The sequence below is a fragment of the Myotis myotis genome, unplaced genomic scaffold (assembly GCF_014108235.1).
Source record: "Myotis myotis isolate mMyoMyo1 unplaced genomic scaffold, mMyoMyo1.p scaffold_m19_p_2, whole genome shotgun sequence".
Classification (NCBI taxonomy): domain Eukaryota; kingdom Metazoa; phylum Chordata; class Mammalia; order Chiroptera; family Vespertilionidae; genus Myotis; species Myotis myotis.
Window position 1 is genome coordinate 151,426,918 of NW_023416324.1, and position 17,722 is coordinate 151,444,639.

The window sequence follows — 17,722 nt, forward strand, 5'->3', positions numbered from 1 at the left end:
TTGTTCCCCTTCTATTATGTCAAATGAGGGCACATTTTCTGAACCTTTATCTCAGATTCAGTAGAAGGAGGGAGAGAAGGTGGAAGAAGAGAGAAACAGCAGAAGGGAGATTTGCTGAATATAGAATATCCTTAAGTCACAACAAGGAAGAAAAACAGCTGCCAGGTGGAGGGGTTATGCTTTTTGCATTACATCTGTTTATCCCACAAAATACATCATGAAAAAATGTTCCCTTGTGTGCCATAGTCAAAAGAAAATATCCTTTACTTATGAGATTCATTTAAGAGATTCCTCTTGAATGACTTGATTTTTATCTCCTAGAATATGTCTAATGATGAAATAGCACAAACATAATCCACTTTGACAATAACACTATTTACTAATAGTTTCCTTCTTAGATTTCTACATTCCTTTTCTCTCTAAGTTCAAAGCACCCTACATGTCCTATTTTATTAATTCGTAGACCATCATTAGAAAATGGAGACTGCAGATATCATTATACTTTACCGTACCAAGCTGAACTTCAAGTAGAGAAGGGCTAATGACTAAATTCACAAAGTAAAGAGTTAGTGGTACACCTACAGCTAACATGGAAACACTCTGGCATCCTGACGACCTTACTCTCTTAGACAAAAAGTCTCTCCTCACAAGGAAGGCATGTTCTTTGCTTTTTTTTTTTTTAATGCTGAAAGAGAAAGAACTTGATATATAACTTACTAGGGTTAGAAAAGCACTGCTAGAACATCTGAATTTAAAAATATATATATATTTTATTGATTTTTTTACAGAGAGGAAGGGAGAGGGACAGAGAGTTAGAAACATTGATCAGCTCCTCCTGCACACTCCCCACTGGGTATGTGCCCACAACCAAGGTACATGCCCTTGACCAGAACCAACCCGGGACCCTTGAGTCTGCGGGCCAGCGCTCTATCCACTGAGCTAAACCGGTTAGGGCTAGAACATATCTGAATTTAAAAGAATGAATTCTACAGTCAATCTATTTCTTTTAAAATACTTAAGTGTAGATTTAGATAGCAAAATGATCAGTTTTAAAGGTCTAAAATTCCGTTTCACTACACAGAAGTTAATAGCAGGAAAGTGACAGACTTCCTTTTTGTCCCGAGGGTTAATGTTGCCCCTCCCTTTCTTATTGAGTAACATTGGTTAGTAAGATTATATAGGTTTCAAGTGTACAATTCAATGATACAACATCTGTATATTGCACTGGGTGCCTACCAACCAAAGTCAAATAACCATATATTTGATCCCCTTTATTCTTTACTACCCCCTACCCATGTACTTTTCCTCTGGTAATCACCATACTGTTATCTGCGTCTATGAGTTTTTGTTTGATTATCTTGTTTGTTTATTTGTTGCTTTTAGTTTTATATCCCACATATGAGTGAAATCATATGGTTCCTAACTTTTTCTGTCTAACTTATTTCACTTTGCCTGATATTCTCAAGACCCATCCATGCTGTGTCAAATGGCAGCTTTCTTAACATCAGGTTGCTATTGTTTTTTTATTGATTTCAGAGAGGAAGGGAGAGGGAGAGAGAGATAGAAACATCAAGGAGAGAGAATTGTTGACTGGCTGCACGCCCCCTACTGGGGATTGAGCCCACAACCCGGGCATGTGCCCGGATTGGGAATCGAACTGTGACTTCCTGGTTCATAGGATGCTCAACCATTGAGCAACACCAGCCGGGCAGCTTGCTATTAGTTTTTATCCTGCCTACTAAAAAATGGAATCCCATTAAAATTTTAATAAAAAAATAAAAGTATGAATGAAGAATAGCTAATTGGTTATTCTTGACTCACAGCAAACATTATTCAGGCAAACAGGAGCCCACAAATTGCTTAAAGGAAAACATTTGGGAAAGGAAAATACTCTCTGTCTCCTCTGGGAGATGCAAGCACTCTGATTCAGAAGGGACGAGAAGTGGCACGCGTCCATAGTCATGACCTACATCCTTTCTATTATAAGTTCCTGCTCTCCCAGGTCAGTTTCTCCTCTTTGGTTCTACACTCCAGAACTATAATAGTGCTTTCTCTCTTAGCTCTTTGAAACAGAACTAGTATTTAAAACCACAATTGGGTTGGAAGAGATATATACTTTGTTGAAGACAGAACTTAATGTTTTAACTAGCTGGACAACCAGTCTGACCTCTCTCCATTCTTACTAGCTTCAGTTCTCTCTGCACCATGTTTTTATTTCTGATAGATTTTCAAATACAGGGATGGGCAAAAGCAGGTTAATAATAATAATAAGTAATATAACAATTAACGTATAAATAATAATGCAAGAATAAACTCCATGTTTCACATACTCACAACTTTAAAACTACTTTTGCCTACCCCTGCATAGTAATGCATTCTTTTACTAACTTCCACATCTCTTTACATAGTTGTGGTGATAAATAAGGCTTCATACAGGTCAATAAAATACTGGAAATCACTGTGGGAAAGACTGTTCCCAAGTACATATCTATAATAATTTCAAAAATAAAATACAAAATGAAATTTAGAAACTTTTTAAGTGAAATGCTTTTCTCCTCTCAAAGTCTGCTATAAGACATCATTTAGTCATTAAGGATTCTGCTCAAGAGAAGAAATGATAGTTCGCCCTGCCAAATTTATTACCTGCACTCAAGTTGCCCTCCTTGTGTTGGCAAGAAGGCTCTTCCCTGAAGTGTAATCACACCACTGTCACTGGGAGTGATTGACATTGGGTGGAACAGCAATTTGCTATCTAATCTTCATTGTAATTTTAACCCTGTCACTAGCGATGCTTGTTCTGATTAATGAAGTGGGTAACTCATCAAAATTCCTCAGCTACTTCCCTTTGTCAGAAAGCTCAATGATAATTGCATCAGAATTCTCTGCTATGGAAAACTAAACAATGAATTGTAAAGAGGACAAAAATGTCAACAAGTTTACAATTTATTTCTACGTAATGGAACTAACTGCGGTGCAACTAGTGGTCTAGGGGAGTTGGCCAAGACTCGAGCGTTAGGAACCAAGCTATCCTCTCCCCTGGGCCCTGACTCCTTGCTGCTCCCAGGCCGAAAGGAACAGACACTCTATCGCTATACAAGGAAGCGATCCACAACTTCTTTTTTCCTTTTGTGGATTACTGTAGCTGGGTGAAAGACGCCACAGACCATCTGAAGTGTCTGGGGTTGGAGAGAGGAGGATGTTGGCAAAATAAATGCCCCAGGAAGGAGCAGCACTGAAAAGTGGTACCCTGCGAAGCACCCTACTCCTGATTTTTGTAATTTTCAAAAGAAAACAGAGGAAATCATTGTGTCTCCTACCCTCAGCCATATACATATGCTCCTATAACTAAACACATTAGGGAAAATACACAGTGCCAAGACTTGACGTGCTGTTGAGTTCCACGCAGAAATCTGGCGGCCTAAACTTGACAACTGTTGCTGTGTGAAATGCTACCTTTGTCTATTGGCTCTGGACAAAAAGCTACATCCTTGTTATATGCTGGAAGATGTGATGCTGATTTTTACATCTGTATTTTTTATTTTCTTTCTTTTTTAAACTTAAAAAATGCTAATTATAAAAATTTAACAAACACATCCAAATATAGAACAGAAGAATTAAACCCTTCACTCAGCTTCAAGAATTATCATCCTATTAACCAATGTCACCCCAATATATTTAATAAAAATAAAAAAAAGAATTATTAACACTGTGCTAATCTTGTTTCATCTCTCCTCTCCCTACTTTCTTTTGGAGTATTTAAAAATAAATCCCAGACATCAGACATTGTATCATTTCACCCATAAAAGCATCGATATGTATTGCTAACATAAGGGCATTTTGTAAATTCTTCTTAATTTTGTTAAGAAGTTTCAATCAATAATACTGCTGTAATGAGCTAATTCTGCTTCACTCTAGTAGAATTCAGAGTGCAATTGCTTAGTCTTGCCATACAGTAAATTCGTAGCCAGTAAGACTCTCTGGGATCTTTTAAAGAAGAATGACCGTAACACAGCTATCACCAGCCATTCAGATAAGGCTCCTTTCCCCACATGGCCTGGACCATGTTTTTAAGAGGGAAGGAAGACTTACTGCTCCTCATCACCTTCTCTGTCCTTTCCTTTCTTCCCCTTCTAGACCTTCTTCCCGGCTCTAGGAGTCCCCACTCCCTGCCCACTCCCCCCTACACCCAGACACACACACACACACACACACACACACACACACACACACACTGCCAAAAGTACAGCTTACCTCAGAATATATTAGACAAATGCTCAATTCACCTCTACAGTAGTCCAACAATAAGACAATGATATGATGTCATTTGTTCCTCACCCATATTGGTCTCAAGATCCTTATAAATATATTCACCTGAAATGTCTAGTGTTTAGGGAAAAGGATATTCTACTCTGTAAAAATTTAGAGGATGAACTTTATTTGTGCCAAAAGGTTCTTTTCTTAAAATTTCAAAGCGGAATTTAGTTTTTTTAAAAGAAAAAAAATCATATATACATGAATGGAATCTGTGGGATCAAAAAAGGCTTCATGTTTGAAAAACAAAACACCAGTGCAATGTGTAAATTGGCCCTCACTGTCCCTTCTGAGAGAATAAGAAACCTGGGTTATTTGTTGGATGAGGGTAAGGAAGAATATAATAACAAAACAAACAACCTCCTTACCAATCTTAGAATTTTACTTGGAAGTTGTCCAGAGAGTTGGCTATATGTATACCAACATGATCCTTGGCAATAAACTTAGAGGATAGATTTACACAACTCCCAATATTCTTCATGTGTGCCTGACATTTCTCTTTTCGGTAGTTTTATTTCCAAAGAGGCTTTTCCTTCATTTCCTTCCCCAAACAGACAACATTGCTGAGAGGATGGTTGCTATGGTTCAGTTCAGAAATTGTTTTGCTTCAGTAGTGTGTAGGCAGTCCTGATAAAACTAAGATCTTTGGGAAGAAATCATGCTATATAAACGAGGTACTTAACTACAGTTCTCATCACCTTGTCAGAAAAAAAATCCAGGCTTTTTCCCCCATACATACCCATGCTTCCTTGGTTTAGTTTGGGGTGACCTTCTCGAAGGCACAATGCCACAAACATAACATTAACAATGACTCTCTAACAGAAAAACCCAACCAAAAAGCAATTTTGGTTCCCCATAGAATAAAGATTTAAGTTAGTGTCAACCCATCTTTCATTGTTCTTTTCAACTTTCACAAGTAGGAAAGATTGTAGACTTTTTATCTTATTAAGAAAACATGAAATGTATTTCAGAATAGGGTGCAAAATTAAGAAGGCTGTTTTCCAAATGGTGTAAGAACTTCATAATCCCTTGTGTTGTTTCTGCTAATTAGCAATGACATGTGGATTGCTGAATCTCCCCAAGAGATTTCACTGTAAGATCAAAGAAAAAATAGGATAGGCTAGAAGTAAAAAATTTCTATAAAAAATCTATAGATTTTTTTCATAAAACAATGAGGCTTAGAAATGAAATGTGTGGGAAAGGTGCATGAATAGTGCTGCACATGAACTTGTGTTTTAATGAGAGCCTGCTCTGTTTCTCTCAGAAAGTCTCCTATTAAATAACATGCTCCAAATGTGATATTAAGAGATTGTTTGGGGTGTTGCCTGGCCGGTGTGGCTCAGTAGTTGAGTGTCAACTTATGAACTGCGGGGTCACGGTTCCATTCCTGGTCAAGGTACATACCTGGGTTGTGGGCTCAATCCCCAGAAGGGGGCATTCAGGAGGAAGCTGATCAATGATTCTCTCTCATTATTGATGTTTCTATCTCTCTCACTCCCTCTCCTTTCCTCTTTCTGAAATCAATTTAAAAAACATATAAAAAAATAAAATCTTAAAAAAGAGGAGTTTGTTTGGGGAGCAAATACAATCCAGAGCCAAAGCACAAAAAGTACAGGAATTAATGGAACCCAAACTAGAGCAACTCTTTAAAACATATTCTTTAAAGTCTTCTTGCAAATACTCTACAGAGACAGCTGCTGGGTTTGTGCCAGTGACCCATTCTGAGGGTGCTGACAGGAGCTTCCTGTTATTTAGCCGCTCACTGCAAGGCAGCTAGGCATCTTTCCTCTTTTTATCCTGTGGCCATATTTAGGCTGCTGAGTATCCAAGTTTCATTACCCAAGGGCAGCTCCAGGCTCCTTTGGAATAGGCTAGGAATGTGGGCTGGGACCAAGAGAATGAGCCCAGAGGGCCTGCTACTCCAATGGCATTTACCTGAGGACCATCCTATCTCCAGCCAAGTCAATGTAAAAGCCTGACAAGCATTGTGGTAGATTTTCCCCATGTCTCAGATACACCCATACACACTGGGGAAATCTAAATTAGAGGTTCACTAACAATCATCACCCTGAAAGGGAAGGAGGACCTAAGTAACTCTGGAAAACAATATTTTGGCTAATAAGGCTAAAAACAAAAATAATGGCATAAATATTATACTCAGTACATTTATTTCCATAGTTACATGGGTTAGGTATTCTAAAACTAATTTATAATATACTAAGATTAAATAAGTAAGTAAATATATTTAGATAATAAGCTTCAGGTTATTCACTGTCAGATAAAAAATTCTAGATAAGCAAGAAGGAAAGGCTATGCTAAAACCTGTGGTGTTGGGTTAGGATTGAAGTTATTTTATTGTATACTAGAGGCCTGATGCATGAAATTTGTGCACTCGGGGGCGGTCCCTCAGCCCTGACTGTGCCCTCTTGCAGTATGAGAGTCCTCGAGGGATGTCCGACTGACGGCTTAGGCCCACTCCAGGACATCCTTAGCGCTTCTGCAGAGGCGGGAGAGGCTCCTGCCACTGCCGCTGCGCTTGCCAGCCATGAGCCCAGCTCAGGGCTTCTGGATGAGTGGCGCTCCCCCTGTGGGAGCACACTGACCACCAGGGGACAGCGCCTGCATTGAGCATCTACCCCCTGGTGGTCAGTGCACATCATAGCGACCGGTCATTCCACTATTCGGTCAATTTGCATATTAGCCTTTTATGATATAGGATACACAAGATAGATACAGAAATAAGTTACAAATAAGGAAGGGGGAAGGATTGTATGACCCTGTGTGTTGCACTGGACCTGGAGGCACCAGTGTGAACTCATGAATTTTAATATGCATACTGACAGCCACAGAAATAAATAAAATGTGTGTGCACGTGTGGGTTTGTATACATACACATATTTCCCATTATGTCTGCCGAGAGGGGAGGGCCTAGAGACAATGACATTCCAGGAGCAGTGAACATACCTAATTCCATGATCTTGGTTTCTAAATATTATTCTCCAATAAAAGGAACCAGGTTCCATGTAGAAGTGGTTGATTCCACGGTTAGGGCAGGGAAAAACAAGATTAGCCTAAAACATCTTGTGGTGATAGACAGAAAGGAAGTACCCAAAAAAGATGGGTTTTGAAAGGGCAAAAGAGTCAACTTGAAACATTTCCTAATGGCCAAAGTTAGAACAATTTGAGTAAGAAAGTAAACAACAAAAATATTAGGTTATAACCCACAAAATAAAATAAATACCCATGAGTCTATATTGATACAGACAAATTATTGAATAAATGAATAAATAAATAACTGGGGAAGAAGAGGTAGTTTTTCCTTTTAGAAGAATTTCAATTAATAAATGGAGAAGAAATGAGGGAAATACAAAATTTTCATTAGACAAATATCACATTATATAATTGCTACAGGCAAGATCCACCAATGGATGCTAAAATTAATAGGTGAAAGTTTAAGAATAAGCAGGATAGCTGCATAATTTCACAATATTTTCTCTAAGACATTTATGGGTTACAAAGGGAAAATAGTAACTTTACAGTGGGGAAACCCATCAGACACAATCTTAAGTGATCAAGGTTAACATCAGCAGTAATAAGACATATTAATGTTATGTACCCCCAATATGATGTGCTGAGATGGGCAGAACCTCACTTCTTGTCGTATTCTTACCAAAAATGCATAATCTCAATCTAAGCAGAAGAAAACATCAGAAAACCCAAATTGGGAGACATTCTACAATATGCCTGACTAGTACTCTTCAAAAATGTCAAGATCATAAAAGATAAGGAAAGATAGGAACTGGGAGGAGACTATGGACATAACAACTAAATGCAACACAAAATTATGGACTGAGTCCTAGAACAGAAAAAGGATATAACAGAAAAACTGGTGACATTCTAATCCTATATAATAAAAGCCTAATATGCTAATTGTCTGACCATTTCTTCAACCAATCACTATGACACACATTGATCTCTAGGGGGCAGATGCTCCGACTGGTAGGTTAGTTTGCTGCTGGGGTCCAGCTGATCGGGACTGGGCGAGATGGGCCGGACACACCCTGGAGCCCTCCCGCGGTCCCTCCCCGGCCCCGATAGTGCACTGGTGGGGTCTCTCGGCTATGGCCTGCACCCTCTCGCAATCCGGGACCCTTTGGGAGATGTTGGAGAGCTGGTTTTGGCCCAATCCCTGCAGGCCAGGCTGAGGGACCCCATTAGTGCATGAATCCGTGCACCGGGTCTCTAGTAGAAGCTATCGTTTAGTTAATGGTATTTAATGGTATCATACCAATGTTAATTTCCTAGTTTTTATAATTACACTATGCTTATGCAAGATATTAATTTTGGGGAAAGCTGGGTGAAGGGTATTCAGGAACTCTGTGTACTCGTTTTTGCAACTATTCTGTATGTCTAAGATCATTTAAAAATAAAAACTATAATAACAAAGTATAGGTTCAAATCAAGCAGAATCTGACAAAGTGGAGATAATTCATTCACAATCTCATGTTTACATACACTGGCTGGTCCTTCTAAAAATTGAGTAATCTGTTTTAGCAGGGCACTACATTTGTAAAATTCTTATGTGTCTAAAATTCATACCTAGCACTTATATCTAAAACATACATTATTATTTCTTCTTGTATAGTGGACTTCCCCAATAAAGTTTAAAAGTTAATCTTATTGGGAACATATATCTTATTCATCTCTCACTGGTTGGGTAATATATCGTGGCACTGTTTCCTTATGTTTCTCAAGATGGCCCCCTGAGTACTCATTTGCTTCCTACTTTCTTTCAGAAATCTGACCTGTTACTGCAGGAGGTCACACCCACTCTGTCAGTCTCAGGAAGGACACAGCATCTAAGAGTCTTTGCCAATCTTTCTCAAAATGTTAATCCCAATTCTTAACATTTCCTCCTACCACACTTCCCTCTTTATTCCTAAAGTCAAAACTCTGACCAAACTCTTGTTGTTTTATATCTGAATTCGTATGACTTCTTGACCGTCAGTCTAAAAAGCCACCATCAAATATGTTTAGCTTAAAAAAAAAAATCGGCTCAGTTGGGCTTAGTGTTACTTTATCCCATCTCTGATGGAGCTTTTGTCATTTATGCCACAGAATGCGAAGTAAAGAAACATTACAATTCCCACCTGGTGATTTTCCTTGTAAGTTTGGATTACGAACTCTTTCAGTTTCTTCTTTCTTTCTTTTGCCATTTTTTCTTCCTCCAGAAGAGTATGAACATCTTGAAACATGCCTTTTTCTGGATATTTTGGAGAACTTTCTTCTTGCTTTTTCTTCTCTCTATTATAACAATTTAAAAATACACACATGAACAACAGACTTAACAATGAGTAATTACAACAGACCATAGTGGAATGACGACTGAATTTTCCATCAGGAGACACAGATTTTTAGATCTGGCTTTAAAGCTACATAATAGGGTAGGTTTTTTTGAGCCTTAGTTTATTCCTTTTTAAAATAAAATACAGGTAAAATGAAATAAAATTGTTATAATGTACTCTGAAAAGTAGACATCTCTATAGACATTTTAGTAAAGTATCTTTATTGAGTTTAATATTGAGTGATATTGTGATCAAAATTTGAGAGTTAACAACTACTAGGTATTCTCTAACAGACATAAATTCTCTCTCTTCTCATAAGGGTGGCACAAAAAAGAAATGAGATTTTTACAATAAGGCATTTATAAGGTTTCTAGGGAGAAAGATAATAAAAGAATCAGGTGTTATTGAGTAAGAGCAGAATTTATATTAATCTTGAAAGAGCTAAAAAGAGAAAATACCAGAACTTAATAAAAATAAAGAAAAGGCCTTCAGGCAAGTCACAAGAGTCTGTTAGTAACTTCATTGCTCATCTTTCTGGTCATCCTCTTTCTCGCCCAATTATTGATTCTTTCTTATCTAGGTCATCCTTATATTTATGTAAGCTCATAGCCACTGCCTTCTTGTTGGAGTATATTAAACTGCATAGGTATGTGAATAAGGTCTATATACTACTAATGTGGTAGTAAACATTAACACCAAGTCAGGAATCAGGATTCATGGACTTTGGCCACAAATCAGCTGTGAAAACTCAGGCAAGTCACCCAGCCTTTCTCCACATCACTTTACATTTGTGGGAACTCAAACTGAAACTGGGATGTCCGAGTATTCTGCAGACATTCTCTCACTAATTCTCTTATCTCAGTGGTTGGCAAACTGTGGCTCGTGAGCCACATGTGGCTCTTTGGCCCCTTGAGTGTGGCTCTTCCACAAAATACCACGTGGGGGAGCACATGTATAGTGCGACTGAAACTTCATGGCCCATGCGCAGAAGTCGGTATTTTGCCAACCACTGTCCTATCTCATACAAGGGAGCACACGGTGTTATATCTTATCTCATACAAGGGAGCACACAGTGTTATATCTTACCACTTGGTTAAGGTGGCTTCTCCAGTACAAAGTTGCTATTTTCCCCTTTGTAATTAATAAATCTCTTAAGGGAAGCTCCTTTGAAACTATGCAATGAAGCAGATTTAGGTTAGCTTACAAATAAGTTAAAAAACCCTACCAACAATACAATTTAACTGAATTTTTCCAAACTTACCAATGCCACACGACACTGTATTAGATGGTTTTAGGCAGATCATAGTGGGCATTTAAAGAAATACAGTTCTAATGCCATGGATCTGATTTTTAAAAATAAGTATCTGTTGTGAAAGTATCTGCTCATTGTGAAAAAGTGGAGGTATACAAGCCATCTATAGTCCTCCCAGAAAAAACACACTAACATGTCAGTGCTATTTCATTGCAGAATCGTTGTTTATTAATTCCTCCACTATTTATTAATGCCTGCTATCATAAATAATATTACTTTAATTATCTTTGCGCACAAATCTTTGTCTGGATTTCTGCTCATTTTCTTAGGGCAGGTTCCCTACAACTGGAAATTCCCAGGTCCTGATAGCAACATTTTTATAGCTCTTGTTGTTTATTGCCAAATTGCTTTCTTGAATGCTTAAATCAGTTTATCCACCTAGAAGTATAGCACAATTCCTCTCTCACTGTAACCGGGGTATGATTTTTAACTTTTAAAAGAAATGACAGGTCAGTGAACATCTGCTGAGTGCCCACTGGAGAAGAGCTTCCTGCTACCATCAAATGTTACTTGCTTCACAATTTATTTTCGGTCTGCCGAGGTTTGTCAGGGCTTAAGAGCAATCTGAAAGGCAAGGCTGACCTCAGCAAGAACTCACGGAAACCCTGGTGACTGCTTTCTAAAAGGAATGGCGTCCGGAGGAGGCCTGAGCCTGGCACTTGAAAGCGAAGTGCAAGTCCACCGCCGAGCTGTTTCAAATGGTGTAGAATGAGAGTAATCAAGAACACAGGGGGAAAGCTGTGTGGGCTGACGGGGTGGGAGGGATTATCTAATAGTCTTGCTGGCCTCTCAGTTTGAGTATTCAGCCACTTCAGGCACGCTGTTCCAAGGCTTTTGCAGCTCATACATCAGTGCTATTTCTCCCAACAAATACATCAGTTATTTCATTTTTGAAGCTCATTTTTTTCATGAAGATTCATAACAGTCCTACATCCTGTGAGAACTATTTTGTTTTTCTTCTTATGTTAGATACTAGTGGCCCGGTGCATGGATTCCTGCACATTGAAAGGAAATCAATTAGAAAAAATATTTTAATATGGCTATTCGCCCTTTTTCTATAATAGAAGTGTCAACCAAATTGACACACATGCAATTGGCACCAGCAAGAGCTTTATATGTAGTGTGCATGCACAAGTCAACTTAGCCTTTTACAGATATAGAATAAACTTGCTTAATTAGACCTGCTTTCTGATTTAGCTAAACTTTTTCCAGCCCAGTGAAGCACCGCAACTCCAATTTCTCTTTCAGGTAATTGTCAGCAACACAACAGTAAATATCAACACAAAGCAGATTGTAGATCACGCAGGGAGACAAAGGGTAAAATATTTAACTGCAGCAGTGTTTGACTATATTCTGCCCAGTGAGAAAACCTGAAATCATTTTCAAGGTCCACCATTTCTTACTTCTTTTCAGTTGGGTGAAGTTTCTAAACTTTCTAAATCTGTTTTCCAGCTAATGAAAAGAAAATAGGATTCTACCGAGTCTCCTATCTGCCTACTCCAGGACTTCTGTGAGGATCAAATGAGATGAGGCACGGGAAAACACTTCACAATTTGGTTAAAATGTGAAATGTTTACACCTGGCTATAAAGCAAGTTGTCTTCCTGGGCTGAAGAAACTGCAAGGAGGCTAATCGCTAGGGAGAGGAAGCTGGGTGTTGCTACGTGATGTCATTACCCAGTGCCCACAGTGACCATTTCTGGGCTGGGCTATGGGTCGTATTTTGTGCCATGGGGTCTTGGCAGCATTGGCTGTGATTTGGTGGGGTGTTGCTCCAAGGTGGTGGCGGGGCCTGTGTCCCACTTGGAGGAAGCCGAGTATTGCTTTGTTGGCGCCAGGTCCATGGTGCTGTTTCTTTGTTTGTTTGTTTGTTTTTAATATATTTTTTATTGATTAAGATATTACATATGTGTCCTTGTCCCCACGTTACCCTCTACCCCCCCAACCCCCCCCGCTCATGCCCTCACCCCCCCCGTTGTCCATGTCCATTGATTAGGCCTATATGCTTGCATATAAGTCCTTTGGTTGATCTTTCCCCCTTACCCCCACCCTCCCCTACCTTCCCTCCAAGTCCTGACAGTCCAAGCAATGCCTCTCCGTCTCTGGATCAGTCCTTGTTCATCAGCTTATGTTGTTCATTATATTCCACAAATGAGTGAGATCATGTGGTATTTATCCGCTCTCCAGTTCCATCCATGCTGTGGCAAATGGTAAGAGTTCCTTTTTCTTCTTCCTCTTCTTAAAGAATACCTTTCAGCATTTCATATAATGCTGGTTTGGTGGTGATGAACTCCTTTAGCTTTTTCTTATCCGTGAAGCTCTTTATCTGACCTTCTATTCTGAATGATAGCTTTGCTGGATAAAGTAATCTTGGTTGCAGGTTCTTGCTATTCATCACTTTGAATATTTCTTGCCACTCTCTTCTGGCCTGCATGGTTTCTGTTGAGAAATCAGCTGATAGTCGTAAGGGTACTCCCTTGTAGGTAACTGACTGTCTTTCTCTTGCTGCTTTTAAGATTCTCTCTTTATCTTTTGCTCTTGGCATTTTAATTATGATGTGTCTTGGTGTGGTCCTCTTTGGATTCCTTTTGTTTGGGGTTCTCTGCGCTTCCTGGACTTGTAAGTCCATTTCTTTCACCAGGTAGGGGAAGTTTTCTGTCATTATTTCTTCAAAAAGGTTTTCAATATCTTGCCCTCTCTCTCCTTCTGGTACCCCTATAATTCTGATGTTGGTACGCTTGAAGTTGTCCCAGAGGTTCCTTACACTATCTTCATATTTTTGGAATCTCTTTTCTTTTTTCTTTTTCGGTTGGGTATTTTTTGTTTCTTTGTATTTCAAATCTTTGACTTGATTCTTGGGATCCTCTTGTCTGCTGCTGGATCTCTGTAAATTATTCTTTATTTCAGTCAGTGTATGCTTAATTTCTAGTTGGTCCTTTTTCATGTCCTCCATGGTCTCACTATACTTATTGAGGGATTCATTAAATTTATCGGCGGTTTCCATAAAATTCTTGAAAAACCTTATAAACGTGGCCTTGAACTCTATATCCAATCATTTGCTTTCCTCCATTTCTGCCATTTGTGACCTGTTTCTTTGTCTCCGCATTTTGGCAGCTTCCCTGTGTTGATAGAATGGCCCTGCGCGCCAGGTGTCCTGTAGGGCCCAGTAGCTCAGCCTCCCCAGTTACCTGGGGTGGACACTCTTGGTGCACTCTTGGTGCCTTGGTTGTTGTAGAATCACTGGGAGGAATTGACCTCCAGGCCAATTGGCTGTGAGAATCAGCTGTGTCTAAAGTGGGAGAACTTCTGTGCTGAAGACACCCTTCTAGGGCAAGACTTGCTTCAGTGGGGCTTTGGTGCTCACTGAGTCTGCTCCCTGAGTGTGTCCCTTATGGATCTGAGGAGTTGCAGTCTGGATGGTTCCCCTCTGACCACTGGGTACAGTGGCTCCTGGATCTAAGGAGGTGCTAATTCAGCCTCTGCCTGAGGCCACACAGCAGGAGCCATGAAGAGGCTCAGCTGTGAAGCAATGCAAGCCGCTGCGGGGCCTTGGGCCTTCTCTTGGAAGTTCCGGGTCTGCCTGGCTCGGCTGCAGTTAGGTACATTCACATGCAAAAGTCTCTGCCGCAGCCTGGGTGGGGCGGGGTCTCAGGGAATCAAAGGGCGGATCAAGGAGCTATGACTGATTCTCCGCCCGGAGTCGCGGGTCTCAGTGACCCGCTAATTGCTGCAAGCACCTCTGAGGGAAAGCCGCCTTCAAGTTCACCCGCTGCCGGACAGACCAGCTTCTCCCCGTATGAGTCCTGGGTCCCCAGAGACTTCCCGGAACCAGAGTTCAGAGCAGTCGGGGGCTTGTGATTCAAAAAGACAGCCGCGTCCTCAGGTGCCACCCCCTTTACTCGCGCGCGCGAGCCGGCCGTACCTCTGCACTTGTACCTTTGCACTTCACCTCTGCAGCTCCTCTGGCTCTCAGCATGCTTTTCTTTCCTTCTAGTTGTAGAATTTACACTCAGCCAGCCTTTCTGTTGTTCTGGATGATGTTTGCTCTGTCCTTTGTGGTAATTTTCAATTGTTGTGTGAGGCGACAATTTCCCGGTGTTTACCTATGCCGCCATCTTAGTTTCTCCTCGGTGCTGTTTCTTTGTAAATGGCCAGTGCATGTCACAGCAGCTCCTGCATTGAGCGTCTGCCCCCTGGTGGTCAGTGAGCATCATAGTGACTGGATGGTCAGAGGGACACTTAGCATATTAGCCATATATATATATATATATATATATAAATAAAGACTAGAGGCCCGGTGCACGAATTCATGCACCGGTGGGGTCCCTCAGCCTGGCCTGTGCACTCTCGAAATGCGGGACCCCTTGGGGGATGTCAGAGAGCCGGTTTCGGCCTGATCCCCACAGGCCAGGCCGAGGAACCCCACCAGTGCATGAATCCCTGCACTGGGTCTCTAGTATGCATATAAGATCTTTGGTTAATCTCTTCCCGCCCTCCCTCCTCTCCCCTTCCCTCTGAGATTCATCAGTCTGTTCCATGTTTCCATGCCTGTGGTTTCTACTCCTGCATTGAGCGTCTACCCCCTGGTGGTCAGTGCGTGCCATAGCTATTGACCAGTCGGCCAGTTGGCTGGTCAGCCGGTTGCTTAGGCATATATATGCATATGTATATGTATTTGTATATGTATATGTATATGTATACATATATTCTTTTTCTCTATCAGTGGCAGTGGGGCAGTGGTGACCTCCGGATGATCATCAGAAGATAAGACTTATGCAATTCACAATAGGGTGAGACACAATTAAACCTTAAGAATGTTCAGGTAACCTAAGAGATGCAAACTTACCAATATAATACCTATTAAAAGTGCAAAACATGTTGAAAATGATGATACTCTTCAATGCTGAGAAAAGTGTGGGAAACTGGCCTACTGCCAGTAATAGTATAAATAAGTCCAACCCATTTGGAAAGCAGTTTGGCAATATTTCAAGAGTCATAAAAAGGCCTATACCATTTGACTCAGTAATTACACTCCTAAGAATATAATTCAAAAGAATAAAAAAGTTCTATGCTTAAGGATGCTCAGTGCACTACTGGTGAAAAAAATCTGAAATAGCTGTAATGCTTACCAGTATAAGGAGGGGAGATCATTGCATAAATTATGGTATAGGACAGTGATGGCAAACCTATGATACGCGTGTCAGAGGTGACACACGAACTTTTTTTTTTTTTTTTTGGTTGATTTTTCTTTGTTAAATGGCATTTAAATGTATAAAATAAATATCAAAAATATAAATCTTTGTTTTACTATGGTTGCAAATATCAAAAAATTCCTATAATGTGACACGGCGCCAGAGTTGTTAGGGTTTTTCAAAATGCTGACACGCCGAGTTCAAAAGGTTCGCCATCACTGGTATAGGAACTCAATGGAGTAAGATACAGATCTTAGGACTCCAATTAATGTGATAATTGCAACCAGAATAACAAATTAAGGCCCTGGCTGGGTAGCTCATTTGGTTAGAGTGTCGTCCTGATACGCCAAGGTTGCCAGTTTGATCCCCAGTCAGGACACATACAAAATCAACTAATGAATGCATAATAAGTTAAACACAAAAAAGAATAACAAATTAGATGTACTTTACAGCTGCAATTAAATATGTTAAAGGACCAAACCAGGAAGAAATACATGGAAAAGTGAAAGAGTTAATTTGTTAAGATGGTGGAATAGTGGGTGATTTCTCTGTTGTGTTTTGCAAGTTTAATGTTTGTGCATTTTAAAAGACTTTGGAGTACTTCCAAAATGACTGCTTAATACACTGCTCATCACAGCTGGCTTACATTTTCCATGCTTCCTGCACTGTGTGCCTCCTCTCAATTATCTCCCTCCGCAGCTTTACCATCTCCCTCTGAATTGCCTCTTCTTCTTTCTTGGCCTCCAGAGCCTTCCTTCTCTTCTCTTCTTGCACCAGATACTGAGCCTCTAAGAAGGCAGATTTTTTCAGGGTCTTTTCAATTCTCTGGCGCTCCAGTTCTTTCTCCCGTCTTAAGCGATTTTCTTTTACCTTAAGGAGAGAATACAAGGGGAAAATGCAGCCTTTCAAGTAGAAAGGGATTTACAAAACTGTGGAACACATTTTAAGTTCAGAATAGACCCATTCTGCTCCAGAACCCCACCATTTATCAGAATAATGGAGAGAATTCATTTGTTTACTGGGTAAGGACCAATACGAAATTTTAAGTGAAGTTAGTTAAGATGACTCTCAACAATTAGGGAATAATCTGTACCATGAAAAAATTGAAAATCTAATGGGTCAGCTGCCAAGTTCTGAACTCTTATTTAGTAATGATTTCTCATCAATAAGATTTTACAAATTGCTCTATTTATTTAGGCCATGCCTGCATACTACTTATAATTTTGAAAAGATTACTATTTCGGTGAGGCTACATTGTTAAGGATAGAACAATGACTTACAGATGGCCCCTGATTTTTAATGGTTCTACCTACAATTTTTTGACTTTAGAATGGTGCAAAAGCAATACATGTTCAGTAAACCATACTTCAAATTCTGAATGCTGATCTTTTTCTAGGTTAGCGATATGTGGCATGACACTTTCTCGTGATGCTGACAGCTGCAGTGAGATGATTTTGCCCACCTGTAGGCTAATGCAAGTGTCCTGAGCATGTTTAAGGTAGGTAGGTGGTACGTTAGATGTATTAAATGCATTTCTGACTCATAATATTCTCAACTTATGCT

At 40.0% G+C, this 17,722-nt stretch overlaps 1 protein-coding gene across 1 annotated transcript in view; it reads right to left on the reverse strand.

Moving 5' to 3' along the window:
* CCDC191 (coiled-coil domain containing 191) overlaps positions 1-17,722 on the reverse strand; it is an 86,103-nt gene that overhangs the window by 49,730 nt on the left and 18,651 nt on the right. The window contains exons 6-7 of the mRNA XM_036352363.1: positions 16,806-17,029; positions 9,462-9,615 (exon numbers count right to left, since the gene is read on the reverse strand). Of these exons, the coding sequence (XP_036208256.1) occupies positions 9,462-9,615; positions 16,806-17,029 (378 nt within the window). The remainder of the gene's footprint in view (positions 1-9,461; positions 9,616-16,805; positions 17,030-17,722) is intronic.